Genomic DNA, 18,636 nt, shown 5'->3' on the forward strand with positions numbered 1-18,636 from the left:
GCCAAATTCCGTAAGCAGGCTTTCCCGAAACGTCTAACTTGTCCTTACCAAGATAGCTGCATTCCCGCTTGCAGCGCAGTTAAACGTGAAACATGCCTTTTTCAAAGCTTGGACGATGGCCTTGTACGTAAGGTGGCAGAAAGATGTCACCGGCAAGCGCGTTGACACCTTATTTACGATTTTAGCTCGAAGTCCGCCAATCTTGGTTAGTTCATACAATAGGTCCGACAAGGTGCGCGGAGAAGCACACGTGCATAATTTCGCATATCTCCTGTTACCAAATGAATGTTGACAGAGGGAGGTCGGGGAACAGTTAAGGGCGCGTAATTGTTCCCTGCAGCTTCCCTACGCTTCCATATGCTTCCCTGAAGAGAAGCGTAGCAGGGGGCGGCAGAAGGTTAGGTGGCCAGATGAGATTAAGTTTGCAGGGACAACATGGCGACAATTGGCGCATGACCGGGGTAGTTGGAGAAGCATGGGAGAGGCCTTTGCCCTGCAGTGGGCGTAGCCATGACGATGACGATGATGAATTGTTCCACGGCAACCTCGCTTGCGCAGATGGGCGTGCGCAAGACTTCCTTCGGCACGTGCGACATGCAAGGCGGCGAGAGGCCGTACTACCTGCCCGTGCGTCGCATCCGCTCGTTCGGCGTGGAGCCCAGCCAGCCGTCGTCCATCCTCAAGCGCAGTCCGGCTCCTCCACCGCCTCCGTCGTCGCCGCCGCCGGAGACGCCGCAAGACTTGGACACGTGCGCTGCGGGCATCACCACGGCAAGCGAAGCGCGAAGGAGCACCCTGCCCATGGGCGAATTCTTCCTGCAACAAGCGGCGCAGTTGGCCACTCCGAGGAGCTCTCGCGACTGGCACGATGAGACGTCGACGCCACGCGCTGTCACTGCGTCCATCGTGCTCTCTCCGTCCACGCCCACGTTCGGGACGGGTAGGTTTCACATCTAGAGCATTTTTTTTTTTACAGCGCAGCTGTGCTCCTCTGCCGTACAAGGAAATTTTCGTGTCATGGTAAGCGAAAAAGTTCCCCATACGTGGGCCGATCCCGAAGATAGTGCAATACCGGCCCGACCCGCGGTGGAGGTGAAGCGGGCATTAAGCACTCCTCGTACGAGGGCCGATCCCGAAGACAGTGCAATGCCGGGCCGACCCGCGGCGGAGTGCGTTCGCCATTAAAGAGCCCACATACAAAGCTTCGCTGGTCATCCTTCTTCACAAGGTGGAAGGGCAATGAGTTTTTTAAATATTTTTTGCCCATCTTCCCAGTGTTCGGCGTGTAGTCGTCTGTCTCGCCGAGTGAGGTCAGCTGAGCGGATCGCGAATATGGTGTAATCAAAACTCCGACAACGTGTAATATTAGTATAAGGGGGAGCGCATAGAGAGAGAGAGAGAGAGAACAACTTGATTGAAAATGTCTGCAGAATTGGTTAGGCTCCCTCCACGCAGGGAGGACAAGCTTTCACCGCGACGCGGCCACTACGTCAGTCTCGTGCGTTGTGCTCCTCGAGGTCTTGGTCCCTTCGCTACTTCGCGGGTCCGAGAGGGCCGCCGCCCCCTTCCTGGGGGTGCTGCATACACAATTAGTACTTCGCTCTCCAATTACAGCTGATCCCTCACTTACAGCTGATATACACCCGAAGCCTTGTTGACTGTAGTAATTCACGCCTGTCGCGTCTAGTGACAACTTGTTTTCCGATAACGTTTAATAGCTGTTAGCGTTACCTGCGCTTTATTTTTCTTTTGGTAACCGCATTAAAAGGGTTGTCCGGCTATTTTAAACAGGAAGAAAAAGTGACGTTATATTTAGGATTCGTCATGGCAGCTATTTATTTTCCCCAAATGTGGATTACTTTCTTAGCTCTTTATTTCAGTCCGAAATTCATTTTTTAGGCAGAAATATTTTTTACTTGAAATGTTTTCTGTCAATAATCTTTTCTTCGTCGGGCTTACCCGTTATTTTACGGTGAATACTTGTTTCAGCAATTTCAGTGACGCTGGAACTTGCTGCATAGGTACAAATCATGTCCGTAGACGCTATTACTGTCATGGACAAATAAAGAGAACAGGTTGAGACTAACTAAAATGCATCTAACATGTGTTGCGAGTTCTCGAGGTACCAGAATGGCACTTCCCTGCGTTACTGTGGCTATATTACAACTAATCTGTTTTTTTAAGGAAATATCGCGTACAACAAACTTTATAACCTGTGCGAATGATTTCGTTATAACGAAGGGTTCACTACATATCGAAGGATACGCTGCACGTACGTTAGCCACAGACCATATAGTAAAGAGTTTTAGTTTGCCCGTAAACGATTAGTGCTTGCTGAATTCTGGGCTCCGTGATTCTGGGTTACCAGGGAGGTCTACGGCAGCAACGCTGGCAGCGGCATCTTGAGAGACAGAGCTTAACCAGAAAGCACACAAATTTTATACTACAGGAGACGGATCATATTCTACTTAAAGGGACACTAAAGGTAAATATTAAGCGAAGCTAAAGTGATAGATTAGTGATGAAGAACGTCAGTGACGTCAATATTATCGCGTAAGGAGCTTTAGTAATTGAGAAATAGAGGTAAATGCCGAACACGATTACAGACTCCCTCGGGACAGTCAAGTACTAGCGCAATGACGAAGGCACTCCTCGTTATAATTCTGTCACTAGTGCTCGACCAATCGTAATAAAAACATCCTTGTATTGCGTAAGACGAAAGAAAATGGTACTTGCCCTGTTCAAACAGATAATTAAAAAAAGAAGAACTCATTAACGCTTGAATCCAACGCTCTGGCATGGCTCAGTTTCTTCGCGTCCGCGCGTTTGCGTTTTGCGCACGAAGCCGTAGCGCCGACTGTGGGGCGCCGTTTTACTCACCGACGGCCGTAAGCGATGATGGCGTATGGAACGTCAGCACTCCCCGCTTGGGTGGCAGGAGATTTCAGTCGCGATAAATGAATTCGGACCATTCAGACACAATTTTTATCGTAAACTGAATCTTTTCTTCGCCCGAAACAAGCCCTGCGATCTTTCTGGTACAATATTTTAGCAGTGGACGGTCGACTTAGTCATTTCCTTTAGTGTCCCTTTAACGGCTGATGTAAAGGTTCGGTATGGACATTACCTTTATTCGTATAAGGGGATATTGCACTAGCAAGTAAAAAAGGACACGGACAGTAAAAAGACACACCGAACGCTAGATTTTCATGTTCCTGTCCGGGTCCTTTTCTTTACGCGCTAGTGCAATGTCCCCTTATACGAATGACCACCAACTAGCCCGGCTTTTTGTCTTAAATACATTCTCTTTAACGTGTAGTCCTTTTACGATATTCTTTCGACGAGAACACTCGCGCGACGTAAGTTCTACAAGCGCATCGTGGTTGGACAAAGTGAGTGTCACCAGATGTCGCTACTAGTCTTGCCATACTAGGGTGCCTCGATGCGTGCGCTCCCCGCCACCGCCGTGCGAGAGGGCGCCCGCATCGAGACACCCTATGCCATACCGTTGCCGACGGCTCCGGGCAGCCACGCAAACCGCAAACGGTGACGAGCTTACGGCCAGTTGAGCTACAGAGCTGTTTCCTTCAACAGCCCAATGCAGTGCGCTGACGAGCCCCGAGAAGAAACGGGACGTAACTGTCGTGCCAGCGGCTTCGTCGCCAGCGTGCGTTTCGCAGCAACCCACGTCGTCCTACACGGGCACGTCGTCCTCGCCGTCGCCGGCGTCGGCAAAGAGCTCGACGAGCCTCACGGACCCCTCGCCTTCGCCAAAGTCGTCCCGCTCAAGGCACAGGCGGCGACAGCAGGCCGGCACCCCGCTGGTCTCGAAGACAACGGACTTCAAGGTAGCACTGCGCGCTGAAAATGGTGCGAGCGAGGCGGTACGCTTATTATGATGCATCGCAAAGTTATTACGCTCCATTTGTCAGGGAGGTTCTACTTAAATTGAGGACGACGCAGCGAGCTGTGGAAAGAAGAATGATGGGCGTAACGTTAAGGGATAAGAAGAGAGCAGATTGGATGAGCGAACAAACGCGAGTTAATGACATCTTAGTTGAAATCAAGAAAAAGAAATAGGGCATGGGCACGGCATGTAATGAGGAGGGAAGATAACCAGTGGTCATTAAGCGTTACGGACTGGATTCCAAGTGAAGGGAAGCGTAGCAGGGGGCGGCAGAAAGTTAGGTGGGCGGATGACGTTAAGAAGTTTGCAGGGACAACATGGCCGCAATTAGCACATGACCGGGGTAGTTGGAGAAGTATGGGAGAGGCCTTTGCCCTGCAGTGGGCGTAGCCAGGCTGATGATGACACTGATGTCACGACGCTTATGTCACAAGCGCCGATCAGCGCTTGCCCATGTGCTTCTTTTTCTCGGCGTCGCCTTCCCCTTTTGCGATGCCACCATAATGAACTTGAATCGACTTGCCCGATATTACACCCTGTTGCAAGAAACTTATCAATGAGAGACGTGTAAGGTCATTATTGACTTTTTTTTTTTTGCAGTCGATGTGGCCAATTGTCAGTTTCCTCTCACCTGTGTTCTTTAGATCGCAATGCCTTTCACGCAAGTATCTCTGTGTGAAAGCAGTAGCATGCCCATAATTTTTAGGAAAGGAGGAGGTGAGGGCGTTCTTACCGTCCCTAATATTAGGGACCAGGATTTATTTATTTATTTATTCAGCCATTCAATAGAGAAGAACGCGAAGGGGAGGTATTTTTAGCAATCCTAATTATGCGGCACGGAGAATAATTAGGTATCTAATTAATAATTATTTCATTAATTCACTGTATGATGAGGCGGAGGGGGTAGCGCGTGGCTTTTATCAACCTTAATATTCAGGACCGGGATTACTAATTAAACAGTCGTTTGCTCATGACATCAAATGTGGGCTGTTTTTGAATGTACACATGCCAAAATTGATCATTATGGGTTTCAACATCTGAATTGTGGAGCTTACTTTCATATAACGAATATTTTCTTTGACACTGTATAAAATGTTTAAAAACCTAAACTGCATGCGATGCGGTGTGTTCGAGACTTTTGTAAGTTAATTTTTGTACTACTTCGTGACAAATGGAGCGTGGCCCACCTAAATTACCTGGGACCGTGCGAAGACGCTGCGCCACATATTACAAGTGAAGGCTCCAGTTTAGAGTGTCATCAAAATTTACCCGTAAGTAATTAGCGCTGCGCTGAATTTTGAGCATTGATCACTACCGTGCAAAATAAGAGGTGTGTATGATCTGAACCTCTTGTGCTGCATGCAACAAACGTTCACCTGTAGTACACTGGCTTCCACATGATTATCTACACAGCGTAATGCTAAAGTATTATCGTCAGCGTACATAAATGTTCGGGAGGTAATTTGTAGGCTAGCTCTAAATAATAAATATCTTGAACAGCAGGGGCCTGAGAACCGTCCCACGTATAACGCCTGCTTTCAATTGTGAAATTAAATAAAACATTCTTGCACGCGTACACATTTGTAGCAGTCTTTAAAGTAGTCCTTAAAACATTCTAAGTTATTTCCTCGTAATCCATAACCGTCTAGCTTATCTATTAGTCGATCGTGGTTAATTGTGCCGAATGAATGTTCAGGTCTAGAAATAAAGCAAGCCCGAGATTACTGTTATCGATTTCACTGTGCGAAAAAGCTTAATCCCTGTCTGTGTGTCATGAGTCTAGCTACCACATGAGAACGTTTTCCGTCTTAATCTTCTACATCTGCTGAATGCGCCGCAGATGTCGTCAGACGTTCTTTCTTTTTCAGGTTCTGATGTGCCGTCGGGAATACTAATGTTCCGCGTCAATTCCAGGCCCGAAGCCAAGTGCATACGCCACCAGCCGGTGAAACCCAGCCACCCTGTGAGCATCAAACTGGTGGTCACTCCGCGCCATCGGCGGATAAAAGGCGCGGCTCACAGCGCTCGTCGAAGGTGGAGCAAAGGGCGACCGACGGCGAGCCGAAGCCTGAGCAGAAGATCGAATCCACTACGACCACGAAATGCGTCGTGATACCCGAGGCAATGCCGGATGCCATGCTAGAACTCGGAGCGGCGCAGCAGCAGCAAGATCCTGAGCCGAGGCAACCGGAAGTGCGCGGAGTGCTCAAGAAACGAAACCCGTCGCTACAGCCCAGCCTGGCCAGTCGCCGCGGCAGCGCGTTTGGCTGGCAGCCGCTGTTGCCCCGTGCGTCGTTGGACAACGTGACGGAGCGGAGGAACCTCCTCGCACCACAGACTTCCCTGAGCGACTCTAGGGCACCCGCAGATAGGGTCTCAAGTTTCTGTAAGTTGGCACTCACTCACGTTCCAATTTTCGCCCACTCACACGCACCAACACACTATGAACACCGTTCATAGTACTTAAGTCCCACTCACCGTTGCCCGCTAACGCTCATACTCGCGTTCACTCCGAATCAACGGCACTCATTCACATACATACACGCGTCCACTCACACTCGCTGACAGTCACTCGCCCTCATACTCAAACCCACTCAAAATCACCGTCGCTGGTCTTCACTCATACTCTCTTTAACTGGTGCTCACTTTCGTTTACACTTAGGTCCGTTTAACATTACCGTCACTCTTGTTCCTTCGTACTCGCATTAACCGGCACTCACTTTCGCTTATACTCCGGTCCGCTCAACATCAACGTCACTCGCTTTCGTCCGTACTCACATATTAACCGGCACTCACTTTCGTTTATACTTCGGGACCCTTTTCTGAGAATGGAATTTCTCCCTTTTCAGATATCACCGGAGCAGAACAGACGTCATCATTAAGATTGCGAGCGTAAGTCCATTCGGCGGATGACCCGCCACTAACGCGCTGGGCTACAGAGCTCAGTCGTCACACTAAACGACTGGATCCTTCCAAAAGGGACCCCTGAAGATCGCAAAACTATATAGACAGCCTGCTGCTCTACCTATAAGGAAGCGAAACAATTCACCTAATCTAGGCACCTCGCCCGAAAGACCACTGGGGTTGCCTTTTAATATATGAAATTTTTTTTTCCAATTGATCAACGACTCTCTCTCTCTCTCTCTCTCTCTCTCTCTATATATATATATATATATATATATATATATATATATATATATATATATATATATCTTTTTTTTTACCTGCGCAGCCTCACCAACGCTGCTCGTCCGGCTTTCGTTGCCGGAGCCGCGTACACCGCCATCTTTGGTAACCTCGTTAACTTCAACACCTTGTCCATGCGGAAGACCCTGCTCGCCACTCTCGGCTGGTAAGAAACCCACACTCCTTCAGGCTGAAATAAATGAGTGGCAACCACATGGGAAGTATTCCCTTTCATTGTTTTGGAGGATAGCGCTTCCCGTTTCCACGGATCTGACATGCCTGGCTGGATGTGGGTTATTAGCCGAATTAACTTGGCCGATCCCAGTGGATTCGTAAGACAAACCTCGCCGCAGGAATAATCGAGGAGCTTTTATCCTTTCTCCTTTACGAAAGGAACGTTTTAGAGAACGTGGTTCAGTGGCAGGCGTGTAGTTTGTAGAGTCGTCAGAGGTTTTTGCGTGTGCTCACTCAGTTGAAATCTTGCTTTGATGACTATCGGAACACAGCAGTTCTAGGTTGTTCAGGTGAGTCTGGTCACTGGAAAACCATTAACTTACAATATGTACAAAACTAATATGTATATGAAGATGTAAAGATCAGTGGCGTAGCCAGGGTAGTGGCACATGGGGCATGTCCTGTCCCCCTTCCTACACCTGCCCGTCCACGTTCAATAAATGTTCCCCCCTCCCCACACAACCCCGAAAAAAAAATTCTGGCTATGCCACTGGAACGCATGTACTACATTGCTTTGTACATAGCTTGACACAGACTGTACAGTAAGAATATAAACATTATTGAGAAAGAATAACACTACAAAACGCTATACATGAATATAAAGAGGCATATTCAATGGTGTCATTCATCGCCACTTATGGCGAAAGGCTAAGGGAGGTTTTTGACCCAAACATCTCGTTCACTCACTTGTTTACAATATACTGGTACATTGCTTACGATACATTAGTTTACGCCACGATGGTTTACAATATAACGGAAACAATGGTTCGCTGGGCAAACATAAAAAGACGAAAGGCTATGACGCAGTTTCTGCAGTTTCCCTCCAGCTCAACGCTTTTTTTGCAGGCGTTATCTTTGCTGAGTTTCGCTAACCATTAATGCGTACATCTTTTGGCGAGTACGGCATTAATTTGGGTAGCAAAATCATGTCTATAACACGAAAAGTGTTACACGTTTTCCATAGATATACATAGGGCTCCTTAAAATTCCAAATTGAGTTGGAGAGGGTCAATTTGAAATTTGGGGTGGGCCACGCTAAATTTAGGCGTGGTATGGGGGTCGGTCAACCTCAATTTGGGATGATATGGGGCCGAGCCAACCTCAATTTGGGGCTAGGCCAGCTTGAATTTGGGTGTGGGCCAATCTAAATTTGAGGGTGATTTGGGAGTGGGGCCAACTCGAAATCTGGAAGTGGGCCAACCTAATTTGGGGGTCATAAGGGGCTGGGCCAACCTAAATTTGGGGGTCATATTGTGGTGGTCCAACCTGAATGTGGGGCTGGGCCAACTTTACGTTTGGGGTGGGCCTACAGGGATAGAATAACATAAAGTAGGCTAAACACTGGGAAAGAAAAGTGCGAGCCGTGCCAAAGAACGCTACGCATTAGGAGGGAATTCTCTGAATTTCTGTGCGCTTTAATGAACGACGTGTGTCTATGAAAATCTCTGATGGCAAAGTTTTGTGATGGTTACAAACGCAAGGATTCAAGCAAACGAGGCCGAAATACACACATAGATTAACCTGCGTATTGGCTGAAGGTTGACTAAGTGGAAGTTAGGCAGAAATCTGCCGCCGCGTCTAAGATTGTTAAGCTCACGAGGCTCTTTTTTGCACTTGGACGATCGGTTCTCTAACACTGCGTTGAAACGAAGCAAATACTAATTCGCGTATTTATTATTGTCATGATTTTTTGTAAGCGTCCGCCGCCGTAGTCGAGGACGGTCGAGGGATGCTATCTTCACTGAGGTGCGAGCAGGAAGCAGAGTGCGCGTGTCCGTGTCGCCTTACTCTCTCTCTCTTGCATCAGCGCATGCGTTCACCGTGCGCCCTGGTCTCCAAAGCGGTTTGGCCAAACGGGCGATGTTCAGTTTCTCCCGGAAGTGCTCGATTCCTATAGCAGAATTTTCAACTTATTTTCGCTAGTTTCGTCAACTTTGTTAACTATCATGCACAATGACAGTTAGGAAGAAGTGCACTCACCGAGACATCCTGCTCACTTCCTGATCCTCATCACTTGATCTACCGCCGAAGGCTCCTAAATATGCAAGGAGGTGCCCTCTGTTTGAAAGGAAGCCAACATAATTTTATGGTGTGCTTACGAACTGAACGCGTCGAACACACTTACAAAATATGGCTGAGATGTTCACAGCTCCGCGTTCAATCCGCGGAGTGTTTATTTTATCCAAGCTGGTTCCAGGCCAATTTAGGGCGAGTGAAAACTCGCGAAATTTAGCAACATTCTCGCTAAGTTACCAATACTTCATCCAGTGCGGAAATGTTCCCCTGCCGTTTATAAAAATGATCTATTGTTTATAGGCTTTCTGGAAGCAACCAGACTTTAACTTTGTCGACATCCAGAGGAATAAAATGAGCAGTTTGTGACAACTTTTGAATGCGGAAGGTTTGTAGAATTTACACGGAGATAATTCTAGGAGCCTGTAGACCAGAGAAACAGTTCACGTGAAGTCTGTAGGCAGTACATTGACCCATTTTTATCAAGGATAGCGCTTTTTCTGCGCGCTTCTACCTTGTCGTTACTTTTGGCTCGCTAAAACGTGCACGATGAAGCGCAACACGAACTACTCCTACACGAAGCATTTCAATACTGTTGCCTCCCTTTCGTTTCCTATCTTTCTCCCGTTTGTCTCTTTTCCTTCATCAGATGCGGTCCTTTTGCCACGTGCCATCTAGGCTTTGCAGGGCCACGATTTTGTAGGGAGGGTTCCGCTCGATTCTATTCCACTGTTCACATCCGGCTGATCCCATCGACAACGCGGGCGGAGCGTGGCTCTGACCACTGACGAAGCGCGAAAAGGAATAGCATCGGAGAAGGCATCGCTACATGATCGCGGCCCAGCTCTGGAGAAATTTTCCATAGCTGGTATCGCGGTAGGTTTGTGCGAGTGCCGAAAGGGCAACTGCGACGTTTTTTAACCATATTAGGATATTGTCATTTTCAGATGCCATTAACAGTCGTGTCACCGGTAGGGTGGTTCAGTTTGCTTAGAAACCCATTAATAATTTTAAATTACCAATAAACGAGGCACCGAAACCAAGACGGGTAGCTGCTTCGTGCGATATCACGATGAGGACATCAGATCGTATACAGTACCATAACGTAAGCACGCAGCGCACGTGATGCTAACGCCAAAGCAGCGAAGCTTTAGGGCTAGAGCTACAAGACCTGAAAGGCGCGTGGCAACGCACTGCAGTCACTAATTGACCAAGAAAGGCATCCTGTTCTCATGCATGCGAGGGGCGCCAGGGCCAGTACAGCTCATAAAGATTATAGTGCAATCTTTGCTGTTCATGCACCAGAAGCGGTACCCTCGGGCAAACACTTTCGGAGATAGTTTCACTTTTACAATATTTCGCGAGTATCGGGCACCAGACGGCCGACAGCGCTTCAAGCGCTGTCCCAAGAGCGCTGTCGGCTGTATACTTGGACGCGCCCAGAGGTGTTGTTCTGGACACTGCCGAATTCCACCGTGTTGTCGACTTTATGTAATGGCGGCATTATAGATCAATCAGAGGGGACGTAGCAGCCCTCTGGGCCAATCAGAGATTAGCCACAATTCGACAGCATGGAGAAACTCGACAATCTCCTGAATAGCACCCCAGTGCCGAATCGTCGAGAAGTCTCGCGAAAGTGAAGCTATCTCCGAAATTCATCACACGAGAATATCGTCCCATATATTGGTTCACCGTTCACAATCTAGAGATCTACTGACTGCCGTGGTAGCGCAGTGGCTGTGTAGTTGCGGTGTTACGTGCCGGAATTTTGTAATGTTTCTATATTTTAATATTCCTGCTTTACGTATACTTGGTCAACAGACCGTGTGACGCTCCAGTTTGGTTATCAGAGGGATCGGTTGCTTGTGAACGGAACTGACCGAAATCGATCGACGTGAATTTCGGCATTATAGCGGCTCACGCTTTGCAAAACACGACACATCACGCTAATTTTCCGTAACGAAAAAAAAAAGAACACGCAAGTTCTTTTTTGCGGCAGTATGTGTGGTTTTTGTCAGTTGGCTTTTTACTTGATTTCGCCGCATTTAATGCTTGGCGTCCATTACATTCCAGCCAAGACGACGAATGCTCGGTCAACTTCTGGAGCTGGCTGGCCGTGTCACTGCCCGTCGCGTTGATTTGCTGCATCGCCTGCTGGACGGCCATCTACTGCGCCGGCCTCGTCAGCTGGTGAGCGCCAGCCTTCAAAGACCAATGATAACCAGAATCATTGGTTAAGATGCGTGTTTTATTGTTGGAGACAGATCTTGGGGACAGATACTGTTGGAGACAGAGCCGAGCAAGCGTGAAATTTTTGCAACCTTTGTAGGCCTTATAATCCCTGATGAACACCAGTTCGAATTTGACGAATAATACCTGCTATGGCATAGTAAGCTCTCTTAAACGCGACCAGTCCTGCTCGGATGGGCAATACGCACTGCCGAGCTACACATCTATGTACGCTGCGTGCGAGGTAAAATTTTAAAGCGAAAGCTTTACTGGTCGCGAACTTGCGATTTCGCCGTGGTGGTGCTCCGAGGAGGCACATGACGTAACAACGCGCGCCTCGCCGCGGATATTTCTCTCTCTCTCTCGTTTTCCGGCGCTGCGCAGCGCCGCGCCTTTCCGCCGACGCCGTTTGGTATGACGTCACACCGCGTTCCTCGTCGTTGCGCTCACCTCCGCTCGCTTCGGCAGCTGCGTCGCATGCCTGATAACATGTCGGAGGATTGAAAAGGAGAGCTCGCGTGCGCCGCAACCACAGTTGAGGCGGCAGTATGGATGGCGACAATTCTGATAAGCAGGAGGAGGCCTGGAATCGACATCGGAACGAGATGGAGAGGAAACGAATCGCCCAGGAAACAGACGAACAGCGCGCCGAACGACTGGCTAAACGCCGCAACATAGCTTGACAACCACACTAGCCTGAACTTGTAATCAACATTAACCAAAGCTAACCATGCCTTAGCTTTCGCTACGTATATCCTGGCGTAGCCAAGCTAAGCCACTGCCAATTTTTCTCTCGCTGCATGTGTCATGCGTGGCTTGACAACGGCACCATCTGCGCGCATGACACATGCATGGTTGTGTAATGGCTTCTTTCCTCTGCTCAATGATACCAAGGTAAAGCGCATGGCTTCTATTGACGTACTAAAAAAAGGCTGCATGCTTACATTATGCTACAGCTAGCGGGCGTCCCGCAGTGTAATCTTGCAATCGTGCGCGCTTCCTATTCGTAGTAGGCCCGCCATGGTCAAAAGCGGTGGGCGTGAACTGGAATCCCTGTCTTGCTGGCCAATTCTATATTCGCGCCATTTCTGGACCTTGCCCGTCGAACACGGAGGCTCCATAACCGAGCAGGCGCGAAATTGCTGTGAAAAAATAAATTGCACTCTTGTGGGCCTTTTAACTCCCGATGAACATAGGCTTGAGTTTGATTGACTACACCTATTATGGCTGAGTGCACTCCCTCAAGCACGACCACTCTCGCTCGGATCGACAGACGTACTGCCGAGCTATGTGCCTCTCGTGAGCGCCCAGCGAGAAGCTAAATTTAGCTGCGATTGCGTCATGCGTGACGCAACAATTGCACTATCTGTGCACGCGACACATGCACGACTGAGTAATGGCGTCCCTTTCTCTGCACAACGATACCAACGTAAGAGGCGTGGTTAGTATGGTAGCAAAGATATAAGCGACAACGGTATAACATGTTTTCGTTGCAGCGGTTTCAGCAAGCTACCTTCTATAGCCGTTTTTAAAAACAGTTCACATAAAAAGAAAGAAAAGAAAACGTTGCAGGTATGATACAATACAAGAATGGACAGAGTATGGCCCCCCTGCCGCTGGTGAAGCTCCGCACGCTCAACGCGGAAGATGTGGGTTCGTTCCTCACCTGCGTCAGGTTGTTTTCTCGTCCGCTTTCATTTCCCTTTGCCTTATTGCTCCAACATTTCAATCAAGCATAACCGATTTACTTCCCCTATACTCTCTCTGGCTTCATCGCTTGTTACAACGTGTGGTTGTGAATAACAAGATATCCGAGACCTTTGTATTCCTTAACAGAGCAATCCATCCTGTCATTACTAATTTTTCTTCTTTCTTTAGCACATCCTAATATTCACCCTTTGCGCATCTGAACATGGGCTTTTTGACTTTGTCCTGGCATTTTTACTTTTCTCTTTGTAAAGCATGAAGGCTGAAATGAGGGAGTGGAATGGAATGGAATGGACTGTTGCACTCAGTGTCGGCCACATCTAACAGTGGCCAGTTTGTCGAACTACTACCGAGGCAAGAATCGGATTAATACAGTGCGCAGTTATATTGTGAGGCCTATGCAGATAGGTCAGTCTTGGGCTATTGTGAAAAATGTAAATACGAAAGCAAGATGGCGACGCCTCTTAAACCTCCGGCTGGCACCAGTTAACGGTGACGCCGCAGATGGTAATAGCAGTTTGCTGGGCCTAGCTAGTTTGTTATTTCCTAGAAGACTACACTGTGTTCGAAACGAAAGAGACATTAGTGCACGTTTTCTGCACGTGAATGACAGGAACTGCGAGAAAAAGAAAGTGAAGTTGTTAGTTCGCTTACGACACGAACTTCAGGAACGAGCTGGTCTACATTCTCACCGCTGAAATCGCTATCTCGCAGCACAGGAATATAAGAGGATGCTCTGCGGGAGGCAGACTTCCAGTTCAAACTAATTTTGTTTTTTGTTTTTTTAACTGCACGGCTGACAGAAAGAAAGGACGCACAGGAACGCTATTTGTTTGGCGCTGTTCAAGTTTCAAGGTGATCTACTAATGATCCCAATCTTTTTACCATATGAAATTATTAGCTTTTCTTTCTCTCTCTTTAGCGTTTAACATTTTATTCATCTTGGAGAGCAGCACGTTGCTCTTCATAACGCTGGTCATTATCCTGAACGGTTTGTTTCAGTTCGAGCAAAGGCGAAGTGTATCACGAGTTGGAAAGGGATTCGTGGAGTTATTAGATTTTTGCTTTTGGCACCTTAACAACCCTTTGAATGACATCCTGTGTAAAGCGCAACATGAACTTGAACTTTATTTGCACTCAAGTAGTTTTTATTGCGTCGAAAAGGTCGCTCCTCTTGCGCTGTATTCTGCTTGCGTGCAGGACCATGTTCCTGTTTCGTCACACTTAAGATTTACTTAAACAGGGAGGATTCGAGACAAAGCAACAAATTTTGTTAACAATTCTCAATACAGTAATTTCATAAATATAAGCACCAAGTAACTTTTCAATTAATGAGTTTAGGGGACATGCTGCTGAATTGAGTTCACACAGGGCTCAAACACTAATATTGTGCGAGATACTCTCCACCATGCACCATTTGCAAGAAACACGTACTCAAGACGGTGCCGCGAAATACGTTTTTTTTTTCTGTTCTATTTATCTATTTCAGTTTTCCACCGAGAATTCTCGCGCAGTGCCTGAATATTTTAGTGCAAAAATAAGAGTTCTGCCTTCGCTTTCTTAAGGAGCAAACGACCGTTCTTCCGCTAATGTGTGATCGAATAAAAATAAAAGTTTTGGAAGAGTTACCACTGTGAACAAGTTTCTCGCGCCACTGTTTATCGCGTATTCTTTTCTTTAACGAGTCCACCTCCTCCCCTCCCCCACCACAGTGATGACGAAATCGACGAGCGAACACACGACGACATGTCCAAGAGCGCCCGCATCCGCCATCGAAACATGAAGAGGCACAGGTGAGTTTTCGCTGAAGAAGTGCTCTCATCATACTCTCGACTCTTTCTTGTTGTGATATACGAAGGTCAGGGACCTCGAACGCCCCTCCCTTCTCCCCGCACCCCCCCCCCTCTAAAAAATGTATAGTGGCAAGTTTTAGGGAGGCATAAATAATCTAACATGATAGCTTTTCCACAGCCAATGTCTGTTTCGTTTCCCAGAGGGCGATTGTCGTGACTTCAGGACGCGGAAGCTGGTCACGTGGGATCAGGACATCGCGACGTTATGGCACTTGCTCCGGCTCGCTCGGTCTGCTTGTACGGTGCTACTCGTTGTTGTGTGTGTGTGCGTGGGGGAGAGGGGGGGGGGGGGGCTCTGATGTAGTAGCGTAGCAGGCGAGCGAAGCAGAGCAAGACATTGCGATATCTTGCTTCCGCGTGACCACCTTATGTGTCATGACGCCATAGCTCATACACCTTCTGGAAAAGAAAACAAAACCAATTTCGTAGAAGGCTAGTACAGTAAATTATTTAGGGCGCTTTGGCTCTCGCCAGTATGTTTAATGCGAAAGCATTATAATACCCATTACGCGAAAATCCGGCGTTGTAGTCGGCGGCGCGACCGAATGGTGGTACCAAAAATGGCTGACGGCAAAGAGGAAAACCACATAAAAATTTCCTTTCGTTTCATTTATTTACTTTCAAGGCCGTACAGGCATTACAGAGAGGAGTAGCAATAGAAAAAGAAAAATGGCTAAAGAGGCAGCACATGGTCGCAGGTAGCCGACTTGAACACATCATGTTCTGTGATAGTGACGATGGATGCGGGAAGGCGATTCCAGTCGTGGCTTGTTTTCGGGATGAAGGCTTTGAGGTATGCATTGATTTAACACTGAGACACCCCGACCGTCATTCGATGATCAATGCGGAATGACAAATGGCTCGGTGGCGAAAGAAGTGTCATATTTAGGTAATTAGTGCAGTATATTTTATTAAACAGGCATAAGCGGGAAATTCGACGTCTAGTAGAAAGGAGAGGTAGGTCAAGCTTTTGCTTAATGCTAGAAACGCTGGCTAAGCGATAGTAGTTAGAGAGGATAAACCTAACTGAGCGGTTCTGAACCGATTCTAAGCACCGTGTTAACGAGCTAGTGTAGGAGTCCCATATCGATGAAGCGTACTCGAGTTTAGAACGCACGAGTATTTTATATAGTAGCAGTTTCAACGGAACGGGAGCGAGGCGGAAATTCCGCCGAAGAAAACCAAGGGAACTGTTAGCTTTGTTAATAACATGGTGGATATGTTTCTGCTATGACAGATTATTAGTGATATATGGAGGCCTAGACACTTGTAGCTGTCGACGAACTGAAGAGGGCAACCGTTAAGATCATAGCCCTGAGAAATGGACTGGTTAATCTTTCGAGATACCCTCAATGCTTTACATTTGTTAATGTTTAGTTTCATAAGCCATGTATCACACCAAGGTGAATTTTATTTAGGTCAGATTGAAGAACAGAGAAGCCAGACTCATTGGAAATCATGCGGTACAGAACGCAGTCGTCTGCAAAGAGCCTTATGTTAGAAGTAACAGAATCAGACAGGTCATTAATATAGATTAAAAAAAGAAGAGGCCCTAGGACTGACCCCGGAGAAACAGCTGATGTTACATTGCACGAATTATAGTCATGATCATTACCAGAAACGTACTGTGTTTTATTCTGCAAGAAACGTTCAATCCACTTAAGCAAGCTACAATCAAGATGGAGTGTGCTAAGTTTCAGTAAAAGTAGTCGATGTGAGACGGTATCAAAAGCTTTCGCGAAGTCAAGGAAGATGCAGTCAATAACTGAAGCTCGATCTAAAGCGGAAGACAAATCATTAGTAAAAGTTAACAATTGAGTCTCACAAGAATAATTTTTACGAAAACCATGCTGCTGTGACGCAAAAAAAGAATATTAGACTCGAGAAAACTAATCAGGTTGCAGTTGATTATGTGTTCTAATAACTTGCATGGAATAGAAGTTAAGGAGATCGGCCAGTAGTCTAAGGGGTTATGTATATCACTAGATTTGTGGACTGGAATCACCTTCGCCGTCTTCCAGTCGTCCGGAAGTGTTGAACTCTGCAAATACTGTATAAAAATATATAACAAGAAAGCAGATGAATACGCTACAGTACTCTTAAGGAATTTGTAATTTATGGTATCAATACCTGCCGATGAAAAAGTACTCGAATAGACGTCAAATTTCTCAGGGTATTTTCTGTAAACGAAGTACATTACCGCCTTTGAAAATAATATTAGGTAAATTTCGGTCTGGGCGTGAACGGAACCCGGGCCTCCAGGGGGCGGGCCGAGCCCGCTTCCCAGACGGCGCGGTGGCTCCACTGTTCTGGTCCTTGTGCGAGCGTGATTGCGCACGCCTCCTCGCAACCATCTGTCTGACTAAACGTGTGGTCTAGTGCGTGCTTCGGTGGGCGCGTGACGGCGCAGCCAATGGGAAGTAGGTGGCGCCCCGTCATGAGTGTATAAGGTGAGTGTAGACTGCGAAGAGACGTGCAAGCGAAGCTCGGGATCCGCGACTCTTAGTTGTCGTAACGTCTCGGCTTCCCGGTCCCTCACGGCGAGGTCGGCACGTCGACGACGAGCCCTTTCTCGAGCGAGTTCCCGGTGGCGTTCATAAAACGCCGCCTGTTCTTCGGCCGAACGCACGACGCGTGGCCCGCTCCCACTGCCGTTCCTTCAACGCAGCCTGCTCTTCGGCAGAACGAGTCAGACGCGGCCTCCCCATCTAACTGCCGGGTCTGAACTGGCGGGAAACAGCGCGCGTGAGGAGAGCGCACACGCGATCACACCCTTTCCCTCCTCCGGCGGAAGGGGACACCTGTGATTGGCTCGCGCCTTGCACTGCGTCTACTTTTTCATGCATATAAAACCCCGCTTTAAAGGGCGCGTATGATGAACCGACAGTGGCTGAATCGGTTAGCGTAGTGTTCTCGCAACTTTACAAGCAATTTTTATTTTCTCGCGGCTTGAGTTTTTTTGTACGGAAACACCGACGCCGACACGGGTGAGGCAATACAAACTTCGTTTGAAAATAAAAAAGCATTAATGTCCGATTGAATGCCGCTGAGCGGTCCTTCGAGTTATGAACTGACCTCGCGGGAAAACGAGTGCGGTGGGACTCCTGGTGCGTTCTCATTTGGCTTTACTGAGAGGCAGTTGAAACGCAGGCGAGAGCTTGCGTGAACAAGGAACGCGCAGAAATATTCAGAAAGAAAACATTTCACCAAAGGGAGGATAATACTTTTGCTTTCGCACACGCAAGTAGTCTTAAGTGTCCCTGCCGAATGTTTTCTTGGGTTTCGAGAGTCTTCATTTAACACGCACGCACGCACGCACACACGCACGCACACACACACACACACACACACGCGCACACACACACACACACACACACACACGCACACACACACACACACACACGCACGCACACACACACACGCACACACACACACGCACGCACACACACACACACACGCACACACACACACACACACACACACGCGCACACACACACACACACACAC

The 18,636-nt window shown here is 47.8% G+C and overlaps 1 protein-coding gene across 6 annotated transcripts in view; it reads left to right on the top strand.

Annotated features, from left to right (window-relative positions):
- Nucleotides 1-3,596: 3,596 nt before the first annotated feature.
- Nucleotides 3,597-18,636, top strand: part of LOC142576046 (Na(+)/citrate cotransporter-like) — a 41,663-nt gene continuing 26,623 nt past the window's right edge. For 3 of the 6 annotated variants that reach the window (XM_075685953.1, XM_075685952.1, XM_075685956.1), the window contains exons 1-5: nucleotides 3,597-3,848; nucleotides 5,822-6,293; nucleotides 7,140-7,259; nucleotides 11,414-11,530; nucleotides 14,989-15,069. In XM_075685953.1, the coding sequence (XP_075542068.1) occupies nucleotides 7,228-7,259; nucleotides 11,414-11,530; nucleotides 14,989-15,069 (230 nt within the window). In that variant the 5' untranslated portion in view covers nucleotides 3,597-3,848; nucleotides 5,822-6,293; nucleotides 7,140-7,227. Of the gene's footprint in view, nucleotides 3,849-5,775; nucleotides 6,294-7,139; nucleotides 7,260-11,413; nucleotides 11,531-14,988; nucleotides 15,070-18,636 lie in introns of all 6 variants that reach the window. The other 3 variants (XM_075685954.1, XM_075685955.1, XM_075685957.1) reach the window with 3 other exon arrangements.

The sequence above is a fragment of the Dermacentor variabilis genome, chromosome 3 (assembly GCF_050947875.1).
Source record: "Dermacentor variabilis isolate Ectoservices chromosome 3, ASM5094787v1, whole genome shotgun sequence".
NCBI lineage: Eukaryota > Metazoa > Arthropoda > Arachnida > Ixodida > Ixodidae > Dermacentor > Dermacentor variabilis.